The sequence below is a fragment of the Schistocerca gregaria genome, chromosome 1, assembly GCF_023897955.1.
Source record: "Schistocerca gregaria isolate iqSchGreg1 chromosome 1, iqSchGreg1.2, whole genome shotgun sequence".
Taxonomy (NCBI): domain Eukaryota; kingdom Metazoa; phylum Arthropoda; class Insecta; order Orthoptera; family Acrididae; genus Schistocerca; species Schistocerca gregaria.
This window is the reverse complement of record NC_064920.1, coordinates 1,105,183,885-1,105,210,538: the sequence shown is the minus strand read 5'-3', so window position 1 is coordinate 1,105,210,538 and position 26,654 is coordinate 1,105,183,885. Positions and strand designations below refer to the sequence as shown.

At 43.9% G+C, this 26,654-nt stretch overlaps 1 protein-coding gene across 1 annotated transcript in view; it reads right to left on the bottom strand.

The window, feature by feature from the left end:
- Window positions 1–26,654, bottom strand: part of LOC126282825 (trypsin delta-like) — a 53,998-nt gene that overhangs the window by 5,188 nt on the left and 22,156 nt on the right. Inside the window, exons 4-6 of the mRNA XM_049982224.1 lie at window positions 23,947–24,082; window positions 16,269–16,385; window positions 5,096–5,251 (exon numbers count right to left, since the gene is read on the bottom strand). Coding sequence (XP_049838181.1) covers window positions 5,096–5,251; window positions 16,269–16,385; window positions 23,947–24,082 — 409 coding nt within the window. The remainder of the gene's footprint in view (window positions 1–5,095; window positions 5,252–16,268; window positions 16,386–23,946; window positions 24,083–26,654) is intronic.

Genomic DNA, 26,654 nt, shown 5'->3' with positions numbered 1-26,654 from the left:
TGGAGAAGTGTTTTGAGTGGAACATGGAATTGTATCTATGCTTTATAGATCTAGAAAAGGCATATGAGGAGGAAGTTATTGTCTGTTCTACAAGATTATGGAATAGGAGGCAAACTTTTGCAAGCAATTAAAGGTCTTTACATGGATAGCCAGGCAGCAGTTAGAGTTGACGGTAAATTGAGTTCATGGTTCAGAGCAGTTTCAGGGGTAAGACAAGGCTGCAACCTGTCTCCACTGCTGTTCATATTATTTATGGATCATATGTTGAAAACAATAGACTGGTTGGGTGAGATCAAGATATGTGAACACAAAATAAGCATATGCGGATGGCAGATTCGATTGAAAGTTTGCAAAGTAATATCTCAGAGATAGATCAGAAATGTAAGGACTATGGTATGAAGATTAGCATCACCAAAAAGAAAGTAATTTCAGTGGGAAAGAGGTATAAACGGATTGAGTGCCAAATAGGAGGAACAAAGTTAGAACAGGTGGACGGTTTCAAGTACTTAGGATGCATGTTCTCACAGGATGGCAACATAGTGAAAGAACTGGAAGCGAGGTGTAGTAAGGCTAATGCAGTGAGCGCTCAGCTACGATCTACTCTCTTCTACAAGAAGGAAGCCAGTACCAAGACTAAGTTATCTGTGCACCGTTCAATCTTTCGATCAACTTTGTTGTATGGGAGCGAAAGCTTGGTGGATTCAGGTAACCTTATCAACAAGGTTGAAGTTACGGATATGAAAGTAGCTATGATGATTGCAAGTACTGGTAGATGGGAACAATGGCAGGAGGGTGTCCACAATGAGGAAATCAAAGAGAAACTGGGAATGAACTCTATAGACGTAGCAGTCAGGGCGAACAGGCTTAGATGGTGGGGTCATGTTACAAGCATGGGAGAAGCAAGGTTACCCAAGAGACTCATGGGTTCAGCAGTAGAGGGTAGGAGGAGTTGGGGCAGACCAAGGAGAAGGTACCTGGATTCGGTTAAGAATGATTTTGAAGTAATAGGTTTAACATCAGAAGAGGCACCAATGTGAGCACTGAATAGGGGATCATGGAGGAATTTTATAAAGGGGGCTATGCTCCAGACTGAACGCTGAAAGGCATAATCAGTCTTAAATGATGTTGATGATGATGATGATGATGATGATGAGGTTACAACTGCACTGGAGAGGCGTGTTTGAGTGTGGAACTGGCGTCACGTACAAGAGGCAATGGATTTTGCCAACCAAAAATTAAAAAATTAAAAAAAGAAACGATTAGAACTACCGTTTCAGTCCAACACTAGCAGGGTCAAAAATCCTCACCACTTATTACACTAGCCAATCACACAAATGTGACCAACGTCTATGTCCGAAGTCGACGTGCACCAACCACCCACAGACGGGTGGCAGGTGGCAACACGCAGTGGAGGGTGTACAAAGCGTGGCGTTGGGACCCGGAAAACAGGGCAGTCGCGTCATAGTGTGGAAACGGAAATATTTCCCTGAGGTGCAACGAAAGGGTATGATCATAGGCGTTTGAGCCAAGATTGGAAGTATTTCCGAAACGGCTAAGTGTGTAAACTGCCAGCGAGCCGCCGTGGTTAAAGTATACTGCCCATGGCAAAACGGCGATGTCCAAGAGCGGCGCCGAATAAACTGTGGTGCACCGCGGGCCGTAGATGACAGGGGTGAACGGAGGCTGCGGTGGCGTGTACTGGCGAGTAGGCGTGCACCTGTTGAGCAGCTGACAGCGCAAGTGAACCAGCAGGTACCAACTGTGTCTACTCGATGCCCATTCAATACGCAGAAAGAAGGACCCTTTATTGTGTGATTATATGATACCGGAACAAACACTGGTAGCAGCTACTTCTGTAAAATATCTGGGAGTATGCGTACGGAACGATTTGAAGTGGAGTGATCATATAAAATTAATTGTTGGTAATGCGGGATCCAGGTTGAGATCATTGAGAGAGTCCTTAGGAAATGTAGTCCATCAACAAAGGAAGTGGCTTACAAAACACTCGTCCGACCTATAATTGAGTATTGCTCATCAGTGTGGGATCCGTACCAGGTCGGGTTGACAGAGGAGAGAAGATCCAAAGAAGAACGGCGAGTTTCGTCCCAGGGTTATTTGGTAAGCGTGATATCGTTACGGGGATGTTTAGCAAACTCAAGTGGCAGCCTTTGCAAGAGAGGCGCTCTGCATCGCGGTGTAGCTTGCTGTCCAGATTTTGAGAGGGTGCGTTCCTGGATGAGGTATCGAATATATTGCTTCCCGCTACTTATACCTCCCGAGGAGATCACGAATGTAAAATTAGAGAGATTCGAGCGCGTACGGAGGCTTTCCGGCACTCGTTCTTCCGCGAACCATTCGCGACTGGAACAGGAAAGGGAGGTGGTAATGACAGTGGCACGTAAATTGTCCTCCGCCACTCACCCTTGGGTGTCTTGAGGAGTATAAATGTAGTTGTAGATGTAGACCTGAACGTCCACTGAGCGGCGATAGTTGGCCTTTCCAGGTGAATCACTTTTTATGCTCCACTGGACAAATAACCCTTGGCGTTTACGGCCTGAAAGGTCTGGAACCAAACACACCGCAACAATTATCAGAAGGGTCCACGTCAGGGGAGGGAGGCGTTATGGTCTGAGGAACGGTTTCGTTGCATTCCCTGGGCAAGACCGTCATTCTTGAAGGAACAGTGGGTCAATGCAAGTATGCATCTGTCCTTCGGGACAACGTCCCACCCCTACATGCAGTTCGTTTTATCTCGACACGATAGCATCTACCAGCAGGAGAATTCAACGTGTCACACAGCTCGTAGTATATGTGCTTGGTTCTAAGAGCTGTTTACCGTACTCCCATGGCCACCAAATCTCCCGGATTAAAGACCCGGTCCAGAATCTGAGGGCACCTCCATCGGGCAGTTCATGGCATGAACACTTATCCCAGAAACGTAGCGCAGCTGGCCACGGCGTTGGAATCGGTATGGCTCCACATCCCTGTCGATACCTTCTAGAACCTCATAGGCTCTCTTCCCTTATGTAAGCAATCATTGCTGCAAAAGGTGGTGGTATAGGCTTTCGACTAGTGGACTATCTAACTGATGAAGATGAGAAATGAACAACTCGTCGTTTTATATTTAATTGTCTGTCTCTACACACGCCGTTCTGCATTTTGTTTTCTGGAAGCAAGAGAATAATCATATAGTATGTAAAGTCTATTTGTTCCTTAAACCTGCTGGACGTCGTTTCGCAAGAAGAAAGTCGTCTTTCTTCCAAAGGCGACCGTGGAGCACTCTCTTACTGCCTGCATTGATTCGCTACAGAGGCTGCAGCATGCTGCTCGGTCGCTCCTGTTTCCTCAACCAATACTGCCTGCTGATGATTCCAAATACTCTATTAGTTACGGACAACAAGTGATGTGATATTCCACCACAGAATCTTCCTGCCGCAACCTCAATATTTTCCCATGCGACTGTCAATAAAATCAAATATGAAATGCAGAAGTAAAACCTTCAACAGTCAGGGTCGAAATTTTATGTATGATGACCGTCATCGGATCTGTACGCACATAGACCGAAAATACAAAGGTAATCAGGTCAGATCAATAGGGTAAGGTACATATTTACACAACATGGGTGTATAAAATATACCTCATGCAAGTACACCTCAATAAATCTCCATCATATGTGCAATATATTGTGTCAAACCAAAACACATCATCACGGGTGCAGGAAGAAAGTGATACATCGACATGTCACCAATACAACATCATTTACATAAAATATCATGCTTTCGATGCTGCTCTCCATGTTACTCTAAGCCGTGCAAGTCTCTTCATCTCCGAGTAACTAATGCACCTACGTCCTTCTGAATTTGCTTATGAATTGATAGTCTCCCTCTACGATTTTACTCCTCATGCTTCACACCAGTACTAAATTGGTGATTCCTTGGTGTCTCAGAACGTGTCCTATCAACCTGATCCCTTCTTTAGACAAGTTGTGCCACAAATTTATTTTCTCTCCAATTCTATTTAGTATCTCCTCATTAGTTATGTGACCTATCCATTTGTCATCATTCTTTTGTAGCACCACATTTCAATAGCGATATTGCACTGCCCATGTTATTCTGATTACGATGCAAAATTCGTTTGGACATGCATGCATGCATACATGCACTGCGGCTACCACAGCCGTTACGAAACACATCAAATGAATTCGCAGTTGGGAATAAGGATTCCCATCAGCTGTAGAATGGAATGACAACAGTAAAAATTTGTGCCGAAACGGGACTCGAACCCGGATCTCCCGCTTATCACGAGCAGTCGCTTTGCCATTTGGCTATCCGAGCACGACTCACAGTGAGACCAGTGGACACTTGGTTGAAGACATATGAAAGTTTGGCTCTGCCCGTGAGTCGTACACGGATAGCCATATGGTAAGGCTACCGCTCAGGATAAACAGAACACCCGGGTTCGAGTCCGATCCGGCACAAATTTTCGTCATCGTCATCCTTTCTACAGCTGATGGTAAACCTTATTCACAATTGCGAATTCATTTGATGTGATACTTTTCAAAAGCTTCTGTTCTCTTTTTGTCTAAACTATTAATCGTCCATGTTTCACTTACACACTACACACCGTATATATACTACCACAAAAGATTTCCTAACACTTAAATCTATACTCAATGTGAACAAACTTCTCTTCTTCAGAAACGCCATTTTTGCCATTGCCAGTCTACATTTTACATCCTCTCTGCTTCGACTATCATCAGTTTTTTGCTGCCCAAATAGCAAAACTCACCTACTACTTTAAATGCCTCATTTCGTAATCTAAATCACACGTCATCACCTGATTTAGTTCGACTGTATTTCATTATCCTCGTTTTGCTTTTGGTGATGTTGATCTTATATCCTCCTTTCAGGACACTGTCCATTCCTTGTATTGTGTAGTGAGTTTATTTAAATGCTTTGACTGAAATTAACTGCATAGTATGAAGTCAATTGTCAGATACAAAGTGGCGTATTTCTACATCGGCCCACGAGCTGCAGTACCTCAGTGTGCTTCTCGCCCGCATATACTTTTCCCTACCAGTCTGCTCTTTACTTACGTTACAGGAGCCGTAGTTTAGATCCTCGAAACGAGCAGCGCAGATCTGCGTAGGGTGGACAGGGTATCCATAGTCATTCCACACAGCCTCGCATTCCTCTTGGTCTACTATTTGAAGGTCCACTTTGCGCAGCTCCACTGAACTCAGTCCTTGGTACTGTGGAAAAGGAAGAGTCTTTGCTTATACTAGTGCTATAGTAATAAGTTGCAGTTTTCAAAACTTAGGATTTAGCATATGGAAATATATAACGTGAGTCACATTTAATACCTTCGATTATAGAAATGCCCTAAATTTTGAAACAATATAGAAATAAATAATAAAGAACGTTATGACATACTGACTAACTTAAATTAGTTATCATTTGCCATTTAAAGTCTGGAGTTGCAGTATTTTTTGACAAGCACAGTCTGCAAACAGCTAGCATAGAGCTCCACTCTCCAGTAGTGATAGAAAATAGCTTTAAGGTCTCTGTCACCTAAAGAAAGGATGCACAGACAACAGTAAACCACTCGCCGATCGTTCTCGTAATGTATTTTTTTTACTTATCTGTCAGTCCCTCACGGAGAAAATTCAGCTGTTCAGAGAGTAAATCGTTTGTTTCTTTTTTTTTATTAGCTTTTGCTACGTAAATAAAATTGCTTGAATTGAACTATTAACTTTAAGTTTAGCTTTGTTGATTCACAATTAGTTATACGTACACTCCTGGAAATGGAAAAAAGAACACATTGACACCGGTGTGTCAGACGCACCATACTTGCTCTGGACACTGCGAGAGGGCTGTACAAGCAATGATCACAAACAGGGCACAGCGGACACACCAGGAACCGCGGTGTTGGCCGTCGAATGGCGCTAGCTGCGCAGCATTTGTGCACCGCCGCCGTCAGTGTCAGCCAGTTTGCCGTGGCATACGGAGCTCCATCGCAGTCTATAACACTGGTAGCATGCCGCGACAGCGTGGACGTGAACCGTATGTGCAGTTGACGGACTTTGAGCGAGGGCGTATAGTGGGCATGCGGGAGGCCGGGTGGACGTACCGCCGAATTGCTCAACACGTGGGATGTGAGGTCTCCACAGTGCATCGATGTTGTCGCCAGTGGTCGGCGGAAGGTGCACATTCCCGTCGACCTGGGACCGGACCACAGCGACGCACGGATGCACGCCAAGTCCGTAGGATCCTGCGCAGTGCCGTAGGGGACCGCACCGCCACTTCCCAGCAAATTAGGGACACTGTTGCTCCTGGGGTATCGGCGAGGACCATTCGCAACCGTCTCCATGAAGCTGGGCTACGGTCCCGCACACCGTTAGGCCGTCTTCCGCTCACGCCCCAATATCGTGCAGCCCACCTCCAGTGGTGTCGCGACAGGCGTGAATGGAGGGACAAATGGAGACTTGTCGTCTTCAGCGATGAGAGTCGCTTCTGCCTTGGTGCTAATGATGGTCGTATGCGTGTTTGGCGCCATGCAGGTGAGCGCCACAATCAGGACTGCATACGACTGAGGCACACAGGGCCAACACCCGGCATCATGATGTGGGGAGCGATCTGCTACACCGGCCGTACACCTCTGGTGATCGTCGAGGGGACACTGTATAGTGCACGGTACATCCAAACCGTCATCGAACCCATCGTTCTACCATTCCTAGACCGGCAAGGGAACTTGCTGTTCCAACAGGACAATGCACGTCCGCATGTATCCCGTGCCACCCAACGTGCTCTAGAAGGTGTAAGTCAACTACCCTGGCCAGCAAGATCTCCGGATGTGTCATCCATTGAACATGTTTGGGACTGGATGAAGCGTCGTCTCACGCGGTCTGCACGTCGAGCACGAACGCTGGTCCAACTGAGGCGCCAGGTGGAAATGGCATGGCAAGCCGTTCCACAGGACTACATCCAGTACCTCTACGATCGTCTCCATGGGAGAATAGCAGCCTGCATTGCTGCGAAAGGTGGATATACACTGTACTAGTGCCGACGTTGTGCATGCTCTGTTGCCTGTGTCTATGTGCCTGTGGTTCTGTCAGTGTGATCATGTGATGTACTGACCCCAGGAATGTGTCAATAAAGTTTCCCCTTCCTGGGACAATGAATTCACGGTGTTCTTATTTCAATTTCCAGGAGTGTATTTTTCTTTTACTTAAACTGTCTCTTTCTTTTAAATTTGTGCTGCTGCAGTTGTATGTGTTTTTTGTGTATTACAAGAGTGTGTGAAACGTCATCTTCAAAGAGAGTTAGAATATCTTAACGTTTGAAACATACGCGCGCGCAATCGCGGCATCCGCCATTAGTTTCTGGGTGCCGACCAATAGAATTCAAGCCATTTGTCTGCTAGTGGTCTCAGGTTTGCGGCGAGGTCAAACTGAATGTGACAGCTGTTATACCAAGCAGATTGTGTTTACATCGTACTTAGAGGTACTTTACCACACTTTCATGAGTAATAACTTGGCTATTGATGATCACAGGGATACGCGAAGAGACGTTAGTGTAATCCCACATTATTTACTAGGTTACTAGCAGAATTGCGTGTGATTTACATGACTTAGTGACCAGACTGAATCACATTTTCCTCATCCACACAATTCTGAAGTAAAACGAGTTGTTCTGTGGCGAAATTATCAGGCACCAAGTTAGTTAGGTTATTTCTAAGGAACCCTCGTATAAACACACGGTCTCTAATCTCACGTAGTACACTCCTGAGAACCGTTTTGTGCACAAGCCACGCCAGTCTAGCTGGCACTGGGGCAACGACGCACCATTCCATCTTCCAAGTGATCCTCGGACAGCACAAGTCGAGCAATGCCCGTTCATGCTGTGGCATGACGTGCTAGAGGCGTGCATGCCCATGGTTCCACTGCTAATAATCGGTTCGCCACAGTTCGTGTTGACACGTCTGGCCTCACAAGCCCTCATATCTTTGCTGTTGTGGCTGTACGTTCTGACGCTGCTGCCCTTACGATATGACGATCGCGTCAGGCGTCTGTGCCACGTGGACGCCAGAGCCTCCTCTACGGATGTGAGTATGTTCATGTGACCACTGATATCAGCGTCGTCCAACTTGTGAGTCAATTCTTCGAAAGCAACATCTCGCCATTCGGAAGGCCACAATTTGACCACTCTCAATTTCGCTCAATTTGACGTAGGAAGCACGACTGCATCTCTGTGGCATGGTTGCCTGAGTCCTTCACACGTTTTTTGCACCACACTGAGCCTTCTGGCTGTCAACACTCCCTATGAAAGGGTGGACACAGATGGCGCTACACCAATAACTGTCTGTTGCCTGACGATGTAGAAAGCATTATTAGTGCATCTACTATCCGCCAGGAGGCATATGTATTCCAGGTGTACTAACTTTCTTTTCCTGCTGTGATGGAAAAAAATCGCAACACCATACAATAATTTCGGGAATACTTTTGTCTAGGTAATATACTTAAGTGATAAACATGCAATATCACAGGTTAACGTAAGCGCAAGATAAGCTGTTGCAAATGTTGCAAGCATGCATTGTGTTGTGCGGGTGGCGGAGGTCAGTTTGTGGGAGGGAGTTGTTTGTACTTGGTTGGATAATACAGGGACGATTATCGCTGTCGGTAAATGACGCTGGTGTTGTTGTACGTTGATGTCCCACATGTGCTCGATTTCAGACAGATCTGGTGTTCGAGCAGGTGTAAGGGGTCCATAGGTCCTTACTATAACTTTGCACTCGGCACAAGTCGACAGGGCGAACAATCGATTGTGACGTCTTGCGAGAGCGAGTGTCGAGATGCGCCAGAGTGGTGGGCGGGAATGGTGTGTGTGTGTGTGTGTGTGTGTGTGTGTGTGTGTGTGTGTGTGTGTGTGTGTGGAGGCCATTTTTGGAATACAGGGTTTTTAACCGAGAAGGGTGTGACCATCGCCGTTGTATACAGTGATGGGTTACCGTGTGACGATAATGGCAAATGAAGAAAGCCGGTGCTGAGATTAGCCGTAATTAGATATGTATGACGAAGGCAGCGGCTGTCTCCTTTTTGTGTTTTGAGAAGGATATAAGTTCGTAATTAGTAAAACTGTGTTGGTGTTCCTTATTACCAAGCATTCAGTATTATAGTATTGAACAGGACGAACTGGATGGTAACAACTTCCGTAGCAGTCAGTTACGATTACGAGCCCCATTAGGTTCACGGTCATGTTAATAATAAATATTGGGCTGTTATTCGATCAGATCAGGTCGGGATGAAAACGGAGGTGTTACACAGACCAAGACATGCTGACACACTGCAGCGCACGTTAGGTTACAACAGCAGTGTCGGGGAAAGCGTTATCTTGTTGGAAAACATCCCCTGAAATGCTCTTCATGAATGGCAGCACAATAAGTCGATTCACCAGACCGACGTAGAAATTTGCACCAAAGATGCGTGGGCTACCCACCAGAGTGCTCCTGTTGTCATATAAAATGAAACACCAGGCCATAACTGCATATGCAGGTGCAGACAGATTGGTTGTAGGTCCTCAAGTGGCCTCCTTTTAACCACCATACGGCCATCACTGGTACCGAGTCAGCACGGGCCTTCATCAGAAGACACTGTTCTCGCTTGATAACGCTAAAGTCGCAAATGGTGGTGACTTGGGGTCATTCCACAATGAATTAATTGTATGACAATCTAATATGCAACGACCTCAGCCGAGGTGTAAAATGAAATCTATTTGTTTATACACTGACGGAAAAAATTCACAACACTAAGGAGTTGTACGACATAAACGAAAGTTGGTAGCGTATTTCTACACTAATGGCCATTAAAATTGCTACACCACCAAGATGGCGTGCTACAGACGCGAAATTTAACCGACAGGAAGAAGATGCTGTGATATGCAAATGATTAGCTTTTCAGAGCATTCACACAAGGTTGGTGCCGGTGGTGACACCTACAACGTGCTGCCATGAGGAAAGTTTCCAACCGACTTCTCAGACACAAACAGCAGTTGACCGGCGTTGCCAAGTGAAACGTTGTTGTGATGCCTCATGTAAGGAGGAGAAATGCGTACCGTCACGTTTCCGACTTTGATAAAGGTCGGATTGTAGACTATCGCGATTGCGATTTATCGTATCGCGACATTGCTGCTCGCTTTGGTCGAGATCCAATGACTGTTAGCAGAACATCGACTCGGTGGATTTGGGAAGGTAATACGGAACGCCGTGCTGGATCCCAACGGCCTCGTATCACTAGCACTCGAGATGACAAGCATCTTCTCCGCATGGCTGTAACGGATCGTGCAGCCACGTCTCGATCCCTAAGTCAACACATGGGGATGTCTGCAAAACAACAACCAGCTGCAAGAACAGTTCGACGACGTTTGCAGCAGGAGGGACTATCAACTCATAGACCGTGCATCACGCTGCATCACAGACAGGAGCGCCTGCGATGGTGTACTCAACGACGAACCTGGGTGGACGAATGGCAAAACGTCATTTTTTTCGAATGAATCCAGGTTCTGTTTACAGCATCATGACCGTCGTATCCGTGTTTGGCGACATCGCGGTGAACTCACATTGGAAGCGTGTATTCGTCATCGCCATACTGGAGTATCACCCGGCGTGATGGTACGGGGTGCCATTGTTTACACGTCTTGGTTACCTCCTGTTCACATTGACGGCACTTTGAACAATGGGCGTTACATTTCAGATGTGTTACGACCCGTGGCCCTGCCCTTCATTCGATCCCTGCGAAACGCTATATTTCAGCAGGATAATGAACGACCGAATGTTGCAGGTCCTGTACGGGCCTTTCTGAATACAGGAAATGTTCGACTGCTGCCCTGGCCAGCACATTCTCCAGATCTCTCATCAATTGAAATCGTCTGGTCAATGGTGGCCGAGTAACTGGCTCATCACAATTCGCCAGTCACTACTCTTGATGAACTGTGGTATCGTGTTGAAGCTGCAAGGGCAGCTGTACCTGTACACGCCATCCAAGCTGTGTTTGACAATGCCCAGACGTATAAAGGCCGTTATTACGGCCAGAGGTGGTTGTTCAGGGTACTGATTTCTCAGGATCTATGCACCCAAATTGAGTGAAAATGTAATCATATGTCCGTTCTAGTGTAATATATTTGTCCAATGAATACCCGTTTATCATCTGCATTTCTTCTTGGTGTAGCAATTTTAATGGCCAGGAGTGTACATCTGGAAGATGATCTCTATTCAAATTCCGCGCCAGTTGTGTATGAGGACGCTTCCCTTCAAATACACGTTGTAACGGTCGTTAGCGCTACTTACCTTTGAGATTGGACGTGGTGCTAGCCAAGAATGGCTTTAAGGCGACAAATACACCCTTATCAACACCGCAATGAGTCTGAAATAAGTCTTTTATCAGGGCTTCGAGGCTGGATATTCCTTCTGCGATATTGCAGGTGTAGCCACTGTGAATGATGGCTGGTAGTGATGGCCACGAGAATGTACGGTCGCAAAAAGACCGCGCTCCGGACAGTAACATGGTGATAAGGAGAGGGAAGATTGTCGTGTTCGGCGTATGGCTTCGGCGCAACGTACTGCATCTGAAGTAGCAATTTGAGCAGCAGTTGGCACCAAAGTGACACGAGGAACTGTTACACATAGTGTGAGCGTGTGTGTGCTATTATGTCATTCTGTGCAATGGTTTAATCTGAGATGTACCCTTTACCCTGTGGCTCCTGCAAGATGCAATTTCCACACTACTACAGAAGTCAGACAGACGCTCCTAACGTTCTAAAGAGAAATCCGCTGTAAGGCTCTGAGCACTATGGGACTTAACATCTGAGGTCATCAGTCCCCTAGAACTTACAACTACTTAAACCTTAGGTTATCACACACATCCATGCTCGAGGCAGGATTCGAACTTGCGACCGTAGCATTCATGCGGTTCCGAACTGAATCGCCTAGAACCACTCGGCCATCGCGGCCTGCTCCACTGTAAGGAAATGGCACAAAAATTCACAAAATTTCTTACGTAACTAGTGGGATACTTAGGTACTGCTGTAGTGCTAGTTAGTGCAAGAAAAACATGAAACTAAGGAAAATTATTATTTATTTCGCAAAAATTCTGAGAAATCACAATGGCACTTTTAGTTATGAACTGAACAAGTTATTTTCGGGTTATTTTCGGAAAGTGAAGTTACCTCTGAAGGACAGGATTCGCTAATGAAATTTCTGTACAAAGTTTAAGATCGTTATTGACTTGGCAGAATGGCTGAGAGCCGCGACTACTCAACTTGAATAATTAAACGTTAAAATGTTGCTAGGTACGGTTGAGGCTGCCGCGTGTGAAATGCAGTGAAGTGTACTGTTGTGGAGGAAATATGGGGCTCGCAAGAGCTGTAGCACACAATACCGTAAGCTGCGATGACTGCTGTCTGCACCGCTTACTGCTGACAAATAAGATAGCTCTCGTTGACCTTCGCCAATCAAACTCTCCCTACGCCTTGACGAAGTCAAGGACTCCTATTCGCCTCTAGTCTATTGGCGTGGTCCACTGATCAGATAAGCAGTCCACCGCGACGCCACTCAAAAATTCGCTCGCAGGCGTTTAACTATAACTCTGTCCGTTCACACAGCACAATAAGTGTGGCGGCCAACACAATGAACAACAATTTATCGCAAAGACTCAATATAGAGTTGCACTCCGATTGGCTCTCGACAGAGGCGCTCACCCAGTGAAGTACTGAGGAGAGACTAGTTCCTCGCTCTTTGAGTACACGTACGAGCGCACACGCTCTCGTTACATGTTCTCGCTAAAAGAGCGACAACGGAAGTGAAGGGGTTTATCTTTCAGTCTCTTCCATTACTCCTTCAGCACTGTCAATCAGCATTGCTCTTCTAAAACGGGAGAATGACGTTTCGTTTAAGGCCACAATCTTTACCATCAGCACTTGGCAATTTGCTGTCTCCCTGTGAAAACCTCTGAAACTGCGTGCTATGTTTGTAAAGAATGCGTAGGCTGGGCGCTCCCACACAATGTAGCGGAATTTGCTTTTAAGCCGAACACGGGGTCGTTCTTCCATTCACTCGCGCAAATGCTGTCCGCTCCATGGGCAGCAGCCGGCCGATGTAGACAGGTTGACTTGACTCGTCCTCTGAAGGGACCGGCCTCCCGGCGTGCGGTCTGGCTTTACCAAACTAAAAGCTCCGGTGACCATCGTATCTGGAATGTGTGTGTGCACTCCAGCCTCGAGTATTTCAATCTCGGTGCGCATTTGCGATTTACTAGTTATTTGCATATCGTTTACATGAATTCATACAACATTTACTTTATCATATAGAGTTTGGGTTCGAATGAAGTGTCTTGATGTGAGAAATCTGACTCCGCAGACGGAATATGTAAGCAATGAAGGTCAGGAGACCACGACATCTTACAAGGGGTTACTTTAAGGATAGCTCTGAGCGAAATGCCCTGTAGTGTGCATTCCACTGACACAAAACTAACGCCATTTTTGACTTCAGTAGTGTCAAGTGAGAACTCAATGGACGGCTGTGTGGAGGTGTGCTGTATGTTCTGGCGAACACCAGTTCTGCCTCGGTGCCCTGTGTTGGTTAAGAGGAGGTCAGTTGAGGGACTGCAGCCAACCTGTGTGTGTACTAGACACACTGGACTTGCACCTGAAGTTATGGTCTGGGGTGCGATTTCGTATGGCAGCAGGATTCTCGTGATTATCCCACGCACCCTAACAGCAAATTTGCACATAATCTGGTGATTAGAGGTGTTGTGCTGCCATTTATTAGTAGTATTCCAGAAGGCGTTTTCCAACAGGATAACTCTCGCCCATATACCGCTTTTGTAGCCAAAAATGCTCTACAGAACGTCAACATGTTGCCTTGTCCTGCTCAAGCAGCAGATTAGTCTCAAAACCAGCATATGCTGGCCGGTGTGGTCATGTGGTTCTAGGCGCTTCAGTCTGGAACCGCTTGACCGCTACAGTCGCAGGTTCGAATCCTGCCTCGGGCATGGGTGTGTGCGATGTCCGTAGATTAGTTAGGTTTAAGTAGTTCTAAGTTCTAGGGGACTGATGACCTCAGATGTTAAGTCCCATAGTGCTCAGAGCCATTTGAACCATTTTTTCCAAACGAGTATATATGGGATATCATCGGACGAAAACTCCAGCGTCACACACAAACAGAATTAAACGTTCTTGTGTTGACTGACCAAGTACAAAAGGCATAGAGCTTCAACCCGCAAACTGACATCCGGCACCTGTACGACACCATGCGACTGCTACGGTCGCAGGTTCGAATCCTGCCTCGGGCATGGATGTGTGTGATGTCCTTAGGTTAGTTAGGTTTAAGTAGCTCTAAGTTCTAGGGGACTAATGACCACAGCAGTTGAGTCCCATACTTCTCAGAGCCATTTGAACCATTTGAACCTGTACGACACAATGCATGCATGTTTGCATGCTTGCATTCAAAATTCTGGCGGTTACACCGGTTATTAGTTTGCCATATTTTCTCACTTGCAGTTGGGTATTTAGTGCTTACATTAATATGTGATCTTTCAAAGGTAATAGTTTGAATATGTCGCCTAGACAAATGGAGCTGCAAAACTTCATTCTCCTACATTAATTACAATTTGGAATTGCGAGCTCTTTCCATCAGTGTACATACTTCTCGAACCATAGTATCATGAGTTCCTGACATTGCTTTTTGCTAATATGAGTGTTTTTCTATCCTACTTCATTCGCTCAGAGCATCTGGAAAAGGACTCTCTCATTATCAGGTCCCTGCGCGAGATGTAGGAAAGTGACAGCAAAATGATTGGACAGTCTTCCTCGAATACTGGTTGTCCAAAGTCGTGCAGCAGCAGTTTTCGGATTTCGTTGCTTTACTTCTGAAATATTTCCAATACGTTCCCCAGGTAACTCTGGTACACTTTCGCATAGTCTACACCAAGCTGATACAGTTGTAGCCACACGCTTCAGACGTAAACCGAACCCTGTCGCCAAGCCTGCTTGATAAGGACTGCAGACACTGCAGCAGCAGTCTACATTGGATCCATCTCCAAGTCATCTGCATCCCAGTCGCCTGTGCTGCTATTGGTTTCTCGTGATCCTCCCATTTCATAATGCTTCTTACTCTTTGCCATAAATATGTAAAGGTAATAGTTTGAATATGTCGCCTAGACAAATGGAGCTGCAAAACTTCATTCTCCTACATTAATTACAATTTGGAATTGCGAGCTCTTTCCATCAGTGTACATACTTCTCGAACCATAGTATCATGAGTTCCTGACATTGCTTTTTGCTAATATGAGTGTTTTTCTATCCTACTTCATTCGCTCAGAGCGTCTGGAAAAGGACTCTCTCATTATCAGGTCCCTGCGCGAGATGTAGGAAAGTGACAGCAAAATGATTGGACAGTCTTCCTCGAATACTGGTTGTCCAAAGTCGTGCAGCAGCAGTTTTCGGATTTCGTTGCTTTACTTCTGAAATATTTCCAATACGTTCCCCAGGTAACTCTGGTACACTTTCGCATAGTCTACACCAAGCTGATACAGTTGTAGCCACACGCTTCAGACGTAAACCGAACCCTGTCGCCAAGCCTGCTTGATAAGGACTGCAGACACTGCAGCAGCAGTCTACATTGGATCCATCTCCAAGGCATCTGCATCCCAGTCACCTGTGCTGCTATTGGTTTCTCGTGATCCTCCCATTTCATAATGCTTCTTGCTCTTAGCCATAAATATGTAAATGATGTGATGAACTCCAGAAGTCCATCACTAATCTTGTAATCGAATACCATTAATTTGCTTTCCTTTCTTACGATCAGTATCTTATGTTCATCTGCATTTAATTAGATATGTGATTAGTTACACCGTATGGACATTCTGTTCCAACCTCTCTGCACTTTCCTACTGTTGATTAATTACAACATTATCATCAGTAGAGAATCTGGTATCACTGACTTCTATTAGTCAAACATATCTCGAACCAAAACCGTATCTAAGAAGAACTCAGAGCGATTGTATCTTGGTTATTAGCCGAGAATGTACAACGTCGAACAATCTTTATAGATCTAGGAAGGCACTTACTACCTGATCACCTGCATCTACAGTTTGCAAGAAGAATACCGCTGTCTAAGCTGCAGAGTCACACCCAATTAGTGGGAATACAGGCGTTAAAAGTGGTGGCTTTTAGGAGACGTTGACTGCAGATATTAGAAATTCGGCAGCCGTTTCTTACCCAGAGATCTCCCCAGCCAATGACGGTGATATTGGCGCCATCTGGAACCTGCTCCCCCTGTTCCGGCAGCTTTATTGGCGCTACTGTGATGCCATCAATTGCAAAAGCTGGTGACACCTGCAGGAATATGAACATACCATGTTATTTATAAAGTTATTTTGTAAACATAGAAAATGGTATGTAATCTAATTAAAGCAGACGATGATGACGGACGCAGGGGTTCCCTTCTAATGACTTCAGCGGATGTAGAGACTTGGGAACCAGCACCCACGCCGGCCGTTGTGGCCTAGCGGTTCTAGGCGCTTCAATCCGGAACCGCGCGACTACTACGGTCGCAGGTTCGAATCCTGCCTCGGGCATGGATGTGTGTGGTGTCCTTAGGTTAGTTAGGTCTAATTAGTTCTATGTTCTAGGCGACTGATGACCTCAGAAGTTAAGTCGCATAGTTCTCAGCGCCATTTGAACCATTTTTGCAATTTTGACAGGAAAATAACTAATGGTGGCTGGAATAGGGAGACTAGCAATGACAGGGTTCCTGGAAAATAAAAGTGTTCTTAATATCTAATAAACTTAAGAGATGAGACGGCTTTTCACGAAGTATTTGTCTAGAGTATAGCCCTACATGAAACCGAAACTTGGCCAGTAGCAGTACAGTCAAGAGGAGAACAGAAGGTTTTGACATGTGGTGCTACAGAAGAATGTTGAAAACTAGACGGGTAGAGCGCGTAACTTATGAGGAGATACGGAATCGAGTTGAGAAGAAAATTAATGGCTGAATTTGACTAAAAGAAAGGATCGGATGGCACAGTGCATCGTGAAGTATCAAGGAATAATCAGTTTGGTAATGAAAACACGTGTGGAGAACAGGTAAAAATTGTAGAGGAAGAACCTAGTAGTTTTCCTGTTGTACTGTAGATTGCAGGCAGTGTAAGTAATCGCTTGTGGTCGATTACCGTGAGACCACCCATACGGACAGAGACTGCAGAAATCCTCGATAAATAACAACTCTGAATCACTAACATATCAGTGACATGCGTTTGAGTAGCGGAATTACTTTTCCAGTTCGGCAGAAATACGCTCACCGCCCATGTTACTCACCATAAGGGGACATTATGATAATGCCTTGATACACTGTTCAATCGAGCCCGATCTAATCCGACTGACCCCCGTGTCATCCTCTGGCAATGGCATCATCAGATGCGGTATAAAGGGGAATGTTGTCAGAACACAGCTCCCCCGGTCGCTGTTGGCTTTCTTTATTTTGGAAGCGCTACTATTTGGTGGATTACCTCCCCTATTAGCCTCACGAAGCTGAGTACAACTCGTACTACCACCAAGAAAAAATCCCTACCGGCAATCGAACCCTGGTGCACTACATGACAGTTAATCGCACTGACAACACAGCTACTGAGGTGGACAATTGCGATAATACCCACTGGAATAAAAACCTGTGACATTTAGCAATACACCATCTAGTAAGGCTAAAATGATACCAAAGCCAGCTAACAGAGATGAGACGAATCTATCACCCCTTAAAACATTTTTGTACGCAGAAAACTACTCAAGTTACAGCCATGTTAATAACTTTCATTAATGCTAATTCCTTAACAAATTAATAGTATGTGGAGCTAGTCCACTACAAACTCAAAGGAGGTGACAAATGAAATATACGTGTTTATACACTGAAGAGCCAAAGAAACTGGTACACCTGCCTAACATCGTGTAGGGCCCCGCGAGCACGCCGAAGTGCCGGAACACGACGTGGCAAGGACTCGAGTAATGTTTGAAGTAGTGCTGGAGGGAACTGACACCATGAATCCTGCAGGGCTGTCCATAAATCCGTAAGAGTACGAGGGAGTGGAGATATCTTCTGAACGGCATGTTGCAAGCCATCCCAGATATGATCAATAATGTTCATGTCTGGAGAGTTTGGTGGTCAGCGGAAGTGTTTAAACTTCGAAGACTGTTCCTGGAGCTATTCTGCAGCAATTCTGAACGTGTAGGGAGTCTCAGTGTCCTGATGGAGTTACTCATGTCCGTGGGAATGCACAATGGACATGAATGGATGCAGGTTATCAGGCAGGATGCTTAGGTAAGTGTCACCTCTCAGAGTCGTATCTAGACGTATCAGGGGTCCCATATTATTCCAACAGTACACGCCCCACACCATTACAGAGCCTCCACCAGCTTGAACAGCCCCTGTCGACATGCAGTGTCCATTGATTCATGGGGTTGTCTCCATACCCGTGTATGTCCACCCGCTAGATACAATTTGAAACTAGAATCGTCCGAACAGGCAACTTTTTTCCAGTCATCAACAGTCCAATGTCGGTGTCGACGGGCCCAGGGGAGTCGTAAAACTTTGTGTCGTGCCGTCATCAACAGTATATGAGTGGACCTTCGGATCTGAAAGCCCATATCGATTATGTTTCTTTGAATGATTCGGGCGCCGGCACTTGTTGATGTCCCTGCATTGAAATCTGCCACAATTTGCAGAAGGGCTGCACTTCCATCACGTTGAACAATTCTTTACAGCCGTCATTGGTCCCGTTCTTGCAGGATCTTTTCCCGGCAACAGCGATGTCAGAGATTTTCTGTTTTAGCGGAATTCTGATATTCACAGTACACCCGTGAAATTGTCGTACGGAGAAATATCCATATCATCGCTAGATTGGAGGTGGTGTGTCCCATCGCTATTGCACCGGCTAGATCACTACGTTGAAACTCACTTTAAATCTTGATAACGTGCCACTCTTGCAGCAGTAACCGTTTTAACAACTGCGCTAGAGACTTGTCTTATATAGGCTTTGCCGAGCGCAGCGCCGTATTTTTCCTGTTTAGATATCTCTGTATTTGATATGTATGCCTATACCAGTTTCTTTGGCGCTTGAGTGGATTATAACCTATGAATGTCCCGATTTGATAGACTAAATAGTTTTAACATTGCTAGCAGCAAACAATTTTACAGTTAAAAATATTAAACCTGGGTACGCAACTCCCCACGATACCACGTATTACGAAGTCTGCACAGTGTTGGCGCATCCATAACCTGCTTTCTGTCTCAGACATTTTACAATATTCAATGTTTTTGATAGTCATACTAAATTTATCTGTCATCTGTTTACATTAATTTCTGGTGAACTAGGAGCATTAAAATGAAACTAAAGAGATATCATTAGACAATTTTATTACCGCTTTTCAGTGACTAACTAATTAAATAACGATCTATAATTTCCGATTTTTTCTGGACTGTGAACCTAAACACCCTTGTGTGATGTTCGCTTGGTATGGGGGTTCGTTTTTGTTCACATCAGCACACAAAAATTGCATCTACCGGTTTTTCTGTAGGCAACAAAGTAGAGCAATTGTCACAGCAGTAACGTCTTTATTGCCCACCATTCCCAACCACAGTGTTATTGCACAATATTATTGAGAATATAACTGAGACTGTTACTGAGCAGTATACAGTGAACTTCAACAATAATGCAGAATATTTTTTACCATCTAGGGCCGATTTAGAGTACAGAGAGTTACCTATTGACTAACGTCAGGAGAATATGTATTTTCAGTGAATAGTTTCACAAGCGAAGCATTTTATGATATCGTACGGCAATCTAAAACACTTCATCGGTCCCAAGTTCTCAGAAAATTATTTTGAACAATTAGTTCATGAGCCCACTCGAAGCGTCAATGGTTGCGAAAGCATACTTGACCTCTTAGGAACAAATACTTCTGGACAAATAGGGAGTATCGCGACGAATACAGGGATTAGCGGCCACAAGGCAGTTGCTGCTAGGCGGAATACTGTAAAACCTACAACCATCAAGAAGAAACGCAGAGTATATCTATTTTTAAAAAAGCCGATAAAATGCTATTAACACCGTTTTAAGAGACAGTTTTCACTCTTTCCTATCTAGTCATGTAAGCGTAGAAAAGTTGGGGAATGATTTCAAAGAGATAGTGTCGACAGCAATTGAGAGATATACACCACGTAAGTTAATAAGTGGTCTCCCATGGTACACAAATCGGGTCAGTTCACTGTTTCAGAAGCAGCGAAAAAAAGCATGCCAAATTTAAAAGAACGCAAAATCTCCAAGACCGTCAACGTTTTGCAGAAGTTCGACATATAGCGCTTACTTCAATGCGAGATGCTTTTAATACTTTCCACAACTAACTTCTATCTCGAAATCTGTCAGAAAACTCAAAGAGATTCTGGTCATACATGAAGCACACCAGTGGCAAGACGCAATCAATACCTTCACTGTGCGATGACAGCCGGTCGAGGTGGCCGAGAGGTTCTAGGCACTACAGCCTGGAACCGTGCGACCACTACGGTCGCAGGTTCGAATCCTGCCTCGGGCATGGGTGTGTGTGATGTCCTTAGGTTAGTTAGGTTTAAGTAGTTCTAAGTTCTAGGGGACTGATGACCTCAGAAGTTAAGTCCCATAGTGCTCAGAGCCATTTGAACCATTCGATAACAACGATGAAGTCATTGATGACAGTGCCATTAAATCAGAGTTATTAATCACAGTTTTCCGAAAATCCTTCACCAAAGAAGACGGAGCAAATATTCCTGAATTCCAATCAAGAACAACTGCCAAGATGAGAAATATACAAGTAGATATCCTCGGTATTGCAAATAAGTTTAAATCACTTAATAAAGCCAAGGCCCCCGGTCCAGATTCTATACCAGTCAGGTTCCTCTCAGATTATGCTCTTCAATAGCCCCATATTTAGCAATTATATACAACCGCTCGCTCATTGAAAGATCCGTACCTAATGACTGAAAAAGTCACACCAATAACCGAAACGGGCATTAAGAGTAATCCGTAGAATTACAGGCCCATATCACTAATGTCGATTTGCAGTAGGGTTTTGGAACATATACTGTATTCTAACATTATAAAGTACTTTGAAGAAAACGATTTATTGACACACAGTCAGCACGGTTTCAGAAAATATCGTTCGGTGAAACACAACTAGCTCTTTATACTCGTTAAGTAATAAGTGCTATTGACAGGGGATGTCAAAAATGATTCCATATTTTTAGATTTCCAGAAGGCTTTCGACACCGTTCCTCGCAAGCGTCTTCAAACCAAACTGCGTTCGTACGGAGGGTCGCCTCAGTTGTGCGACTGGATTCGTGATTTCCTGTCAGAAATGTCACAGTTCGTAGTAATAAACGGAAAATCATTGAGTAAAACACAAGTAATTTCCGGCGTTCCCCAACGAAGTGTTATAGGCCCTGATCTATATTAACAACATAGGAGACAATCTGAGTAGCTGTCTTAGATTGTTTGCAGATGATGCTGTCATTTACTGACTTGTAAAGTCGTCAGATGACCAAACAACTTTCAAAATGATTTAGATAAGATATCTGTATGGTGCGAAAAGTGACAGTTGACCCTGAATAAAGAAAAGTGTGAATTATTCACATGAGTACTAAAAGAAATCGACTAAATTTCGATTACGCGATAAGTCACACAAATCTGAAGGCTGTAAATTCAACTAAATACTTAGGGATTACAATTACAAATAAACAAAATTGGAATGATCACATAGGTAGTGTTGTGGGCAGAGCAAACCAAAGACTGCGATTTGTTGGCAGAACTCTTAGAAGGTGCAACAGATCTACTATAGAGACTGTTTACACTACACTTGTCCTCCCTATTGTGGAGTATTGCTGAGCGGTGCGCATCAGATGCGACTGACGATGACATCGAAAAGTACAAAGAAAGGCGGCTCGTTTTGTACCATCGTGAGGTAGGGGAGATAGTGTCACAGACATGATACGTGAATTGGACTAGCAATCATTAAAACAAAGGCGTTTTTCTTTGCGACGGACTCTTTTCATGAAATTTTAATCACCAGTTTTCTCCTCCGTTTGCAAAAACATTCTGTTGGCACCCACCTACATAGGGAGAAATGATTATCAGGATAAAATAAGAGAAATCAGGGCTCACACAGAAAAAATTAAGTACTCGTTTTCCCCTCGCGCCGTTCAAGAGTGGAACGGTAGAGAGACAGCTTGAAGGTGGTTCATTGAACCCTCTGCCAGGCACTTTATTGTGAACAGCAGAGTTAGTCACCTAGTGTGTATCATCTGAGCTGATCAGCTCATGTTGTGTAGTTTTGACGTGAGATTTAAGTAGAAGATCCTACCTGAACGGGAAAAGTATATTTCTTTTGATAGGGCAAAAGTTACACCTTCGATTAGAGGTCATTTTTGTTATACTATTTTGTAGGACACCTACATAGCGAAGTTAGTAGGTAGAAGCGGAAAAAGAAGTATTTTATCCAACAGTGAGCTAGATCACAAATGTAACTGAAACAAGCAATAAATGTGTTTTTTATTCAAAGTAGCGAAGTTGAATTTATAATAAGTAGCTAGCAACGATGAACATTTTTATCACTTACTTCCTTAGCAACGTGAGTCGGTTGTTACCCTTCTGGACATTTCAATAGTAAACAAATTACCGGCCTATGGAGAGTTAAATATTTAAGAACTAAATTAAATTTGCCCATTGTAAAGTGGTTTAATTTAAAAGAAAACAGAAACATTAAAAATAAAAGGGTTGATATCCAAGAACGTGACTTCATACTTACGAAATGTTTATTAATGAAATGCACGGTGGCGATTGATAAAAAAATTAATCGCTGGTAAGGAATCGCCCAATGTATTCGATGATTCTAAAGAATCTTCCAACGTAATTTACAGTTCTAGTAGCAAAATCATTTTTATTGAAACATCAATATCAACCTCTACAGAAAATTCGTTATATGTGCTTTGCCAGGCAGAGTGAGGAAAAAAAATCTGCTCCTGCAGAGAGGTAAAGAAAAATAGCGGTTGTTGGTGAGGTATTTTAATGACAGTTGCAATATTGTTGCCGTTCGACGCAGTAATATCGCAGGCGTATGTGATAGGAATAAAATTACGTGATGCATCTACATCGCTGGTTAAGGAGAAAACTAGCCAGCAGTCTTTAATAATAACCTCAATTTAGCTCGCTTGACTCGTTTCTGTAACATATCAAAGCAATATTTACAATGGTAGTGATGTGTACCTTTTCTTTAACATTAAATTGCCGAAAATCCACACGTTTAGTCTCCGCGGTGTGTTCGGTTAACATCCCGCACTAAAAAATAAAAAATAGTAAGGAGAGAACCTAACTGGATGAATCATCCTTTGCAAACCATACGAACGGATAAACAACATTCTTGGTCAATGTGTGGAGCGGGCTGTAGGTCCTCTTGAGTTTCTGTATGTGTGTTATTTTCTCCCTTTAAGGATCTCGGCTAGGTGCTTGACATTCGTGAGTCTCTCGAATTGATCATACTTTGTGGACAGTTTTTCGATGTCGAGTTCTGAACACATGAACTGAGATTTTTGCAAGGAAAATTATAGTAATGGGTATGTTATTACTATTAACATCAATATTTTGGTACGCTTTCAGCGTTTTTCGTGACAGTCTTCTACGCCTTTCCTGACTTGCGTAACGCTGTCACTATTCTTTCGTTGTTTGTCTCCAGTGGAGGGCCGCAATCGTCTTCTTAGGCTCGATTCTTCTCCATCTCATTTGTGTACTGAGTCTATGAAGCTGTACAGTTTAAATGTTGTCAAATATTATTGAGTTCTTTCCATTATAAATCCACATTTCAGTATAGTTGTAATACTAACCTTGAGCACGGCGATGTCGTTGGTCCAGGAATCACTGGGGTCGTAATCCTGATGAGAAATGATGTCTGTCACATTGTGTTTGGTGCCCCCCTCGGTCACGATGTTGGTACCAGCTAGCACGTCGTATGTGTTGGAACTACAGAAAAAAACAAGAGTACGTCACAACATTGCAGAAGAGAAGTAGCTGTAACTTCACACGGATATGTTTGTAGGTGGACAGCGCTAAGGGAGATGCGTTGTCCTATTATACAGGGCGGTGAATCAGAACTCCGCCGACGAGTTTCCAGAGATGATAGGACCGACCGACCAAACCAAGAAAATGCCTATAAAACGGTCACTTTTTTTGTTTATCTTCGACACAGTGAAACACATCAATTCTACTGCATGATCTTTACTTGCAGTGTTTTGGGAGAAGATGGTATGGACCAAAACAAGAAAGAATATCTGGTAAACATGGGCTCGAAACTACAAACCTTAAGATCTGTGAGGACGTCTACAGTAGAACAGAAATGTTTCATAGTTGTGAAGACGAACAGTTGCTCATAATTCTTAAGTTATGCGTTTTAGGGCCCACGTTTACAAGACATTTTTTCTTGATTTGGTCCATACTATCACCTCTGATAGTCCTTCGATGGATTTTTGGTTCACCCTGTACAATGCGAAATATTTCATGCAAATGTTTATACATACAGTAACCGAAACTGTACTTAAATCAGATGTTCGTTTGGATCCACAGACGTTTACTACGTATGGCCACACTGACAATGCTACGCTGCTACCTTAATGCGATTACTGCCACTTACCTTGCCATTTGTAAGGGTGACTAACAGCTCAACTTGGACCCCGAACGATGCTGTAAGATAGCAGTTTTCATTACTGGAGTTGGTGCTGTATTCTGCTCTGTCAGAAAGGCATCCCTGCGCCCTTGGAAAGAGGGATTTTTATTTAACACTTCCATGATGCACATACGAGAAAATCGAAAAGACATGAGTAGAACAACACTGTTAAACACTAGTAAGACAACATTATTGTCTCTGACGTTCCTTGAAAACTCTACATCTGCAGCAACATCACACGGATCTGCGAATATCCAGTATCTTATACCTACCAAACCATTCTCGTCTCAGACAAGTTTAGCCACGTCTATAAATATATACTCTATAATTCTTTAAAACCATTCCAGGTGCTCCTAATTTATTTTAATTCTATGTTCAGAAGAGAAAGGGGCTTCTCTCTAACGAGAAAACGTTTTCCTCCAAAGTGACGATGAAGATACAGGAAATTCATACAAAATGCATCCATCCAAAAAAGTTTTCTAAAGACGTGGTAAAAGAAGGCACTGGTTCGAAGCAGCGCGCCACGAATTCCTCTCCTGTGCCAACCTCTTCACCTCAGAGTAGCACTTGCAACATACATCTTCAATTATTTGCTAGATGTATTCCAATCTCTGTCTTCCTCTACAGTCTCTACCCTTTACAGTTCCCGCTAGTACCACCGAAGTTATTCCCTGATATTTTAGCAGGTGGCCTATCATCCTTCCCTTCTTCTTGTCAGTGTTTTCCGTACATTCCTTTCCTCACTGATTCTGTGTAGAACCTGCTCATTCCTTACCTTATCAGTGCACGTAATTTTCAACATTCTTCTCTAGCCACACATATCAAAGGCTTCGACTGTGTATGTTCCGGTTTTTCCACAATCCGTTTCTCACTGCTGTGCTCTCAATGCTGTGCTCCAAACGCGTATTCTCAGAAATTTCTTCCTGAAATTAAGGTTTATGTTTGAAGTTAGCAAATTATCTTGGCCAGGAGTGACCTTTTTGCGAGTGCTCTTCTGCTTTTGCTACGTCCGTCATGAGTTATTTTGTCTACTTAATGATCCATAATTCTGATGTTAAGTTTCTCGCTGTTCTTATTTGGACGAAAGTAAATACAAGGACTTGTAAATAAAATGTGAGTCCGATTGTATATTTGAATTTTAGTTCAAAAATGGTTCAAATGGCTCTGAGCACTATGGGACTCAACTGCTGTGGTCATTAGTCCCCTAGAACTTAGTACTACTTAAACCTAACTAACCTAAGGACATAACACACATCCATGCCCGAGGCAGGATTCGAACCTGCGACCGTAGCAGTCGCACGGTTCCGGACTGCGCGCCTAGAACCGCGAGACCTGAATTTTAGTTCCATTACGTATGAAATTATGGCGAATGTTATGCGGTGGATGATAGAGAGAATGTCGAACTACTAAACTCCTTTTTCCAAAACTATTCACTGAACAACATCATACTGAAATAGTCTTGCGGACTTCGAAATGATAGATTTCGAATTTGTCTCTAAGTCAATCTTTGTTCAACGTGGTTGAGGGACTTTGGGTGCTCAATATAAAATGTAACGTTAAAAACACCTTCTACCGACTGTATTTTGAATGTAATTTATTAATGTGATCAGTTCCGCAGTTTCACTGCGCTGTCTTCAGCCCTCATGACCAACGTGTAGGAGGAATCCAAGCTCATGTGCAGTACAAATAGGAGCCGGCATTAAGTAACTGATATCTATAGACTTCTAGTTTCAACAGAGTGATCCCTTCGTTCTTCAATTGAATACTCTTGAGTAACTGGTACCTGTCGACTTCTAGTTTAAACAACACATTCACTTCGTTCATCAACTGAAGACTGTTGAGTTTTCTTAAATTTGCGAACGAAGTAATCGT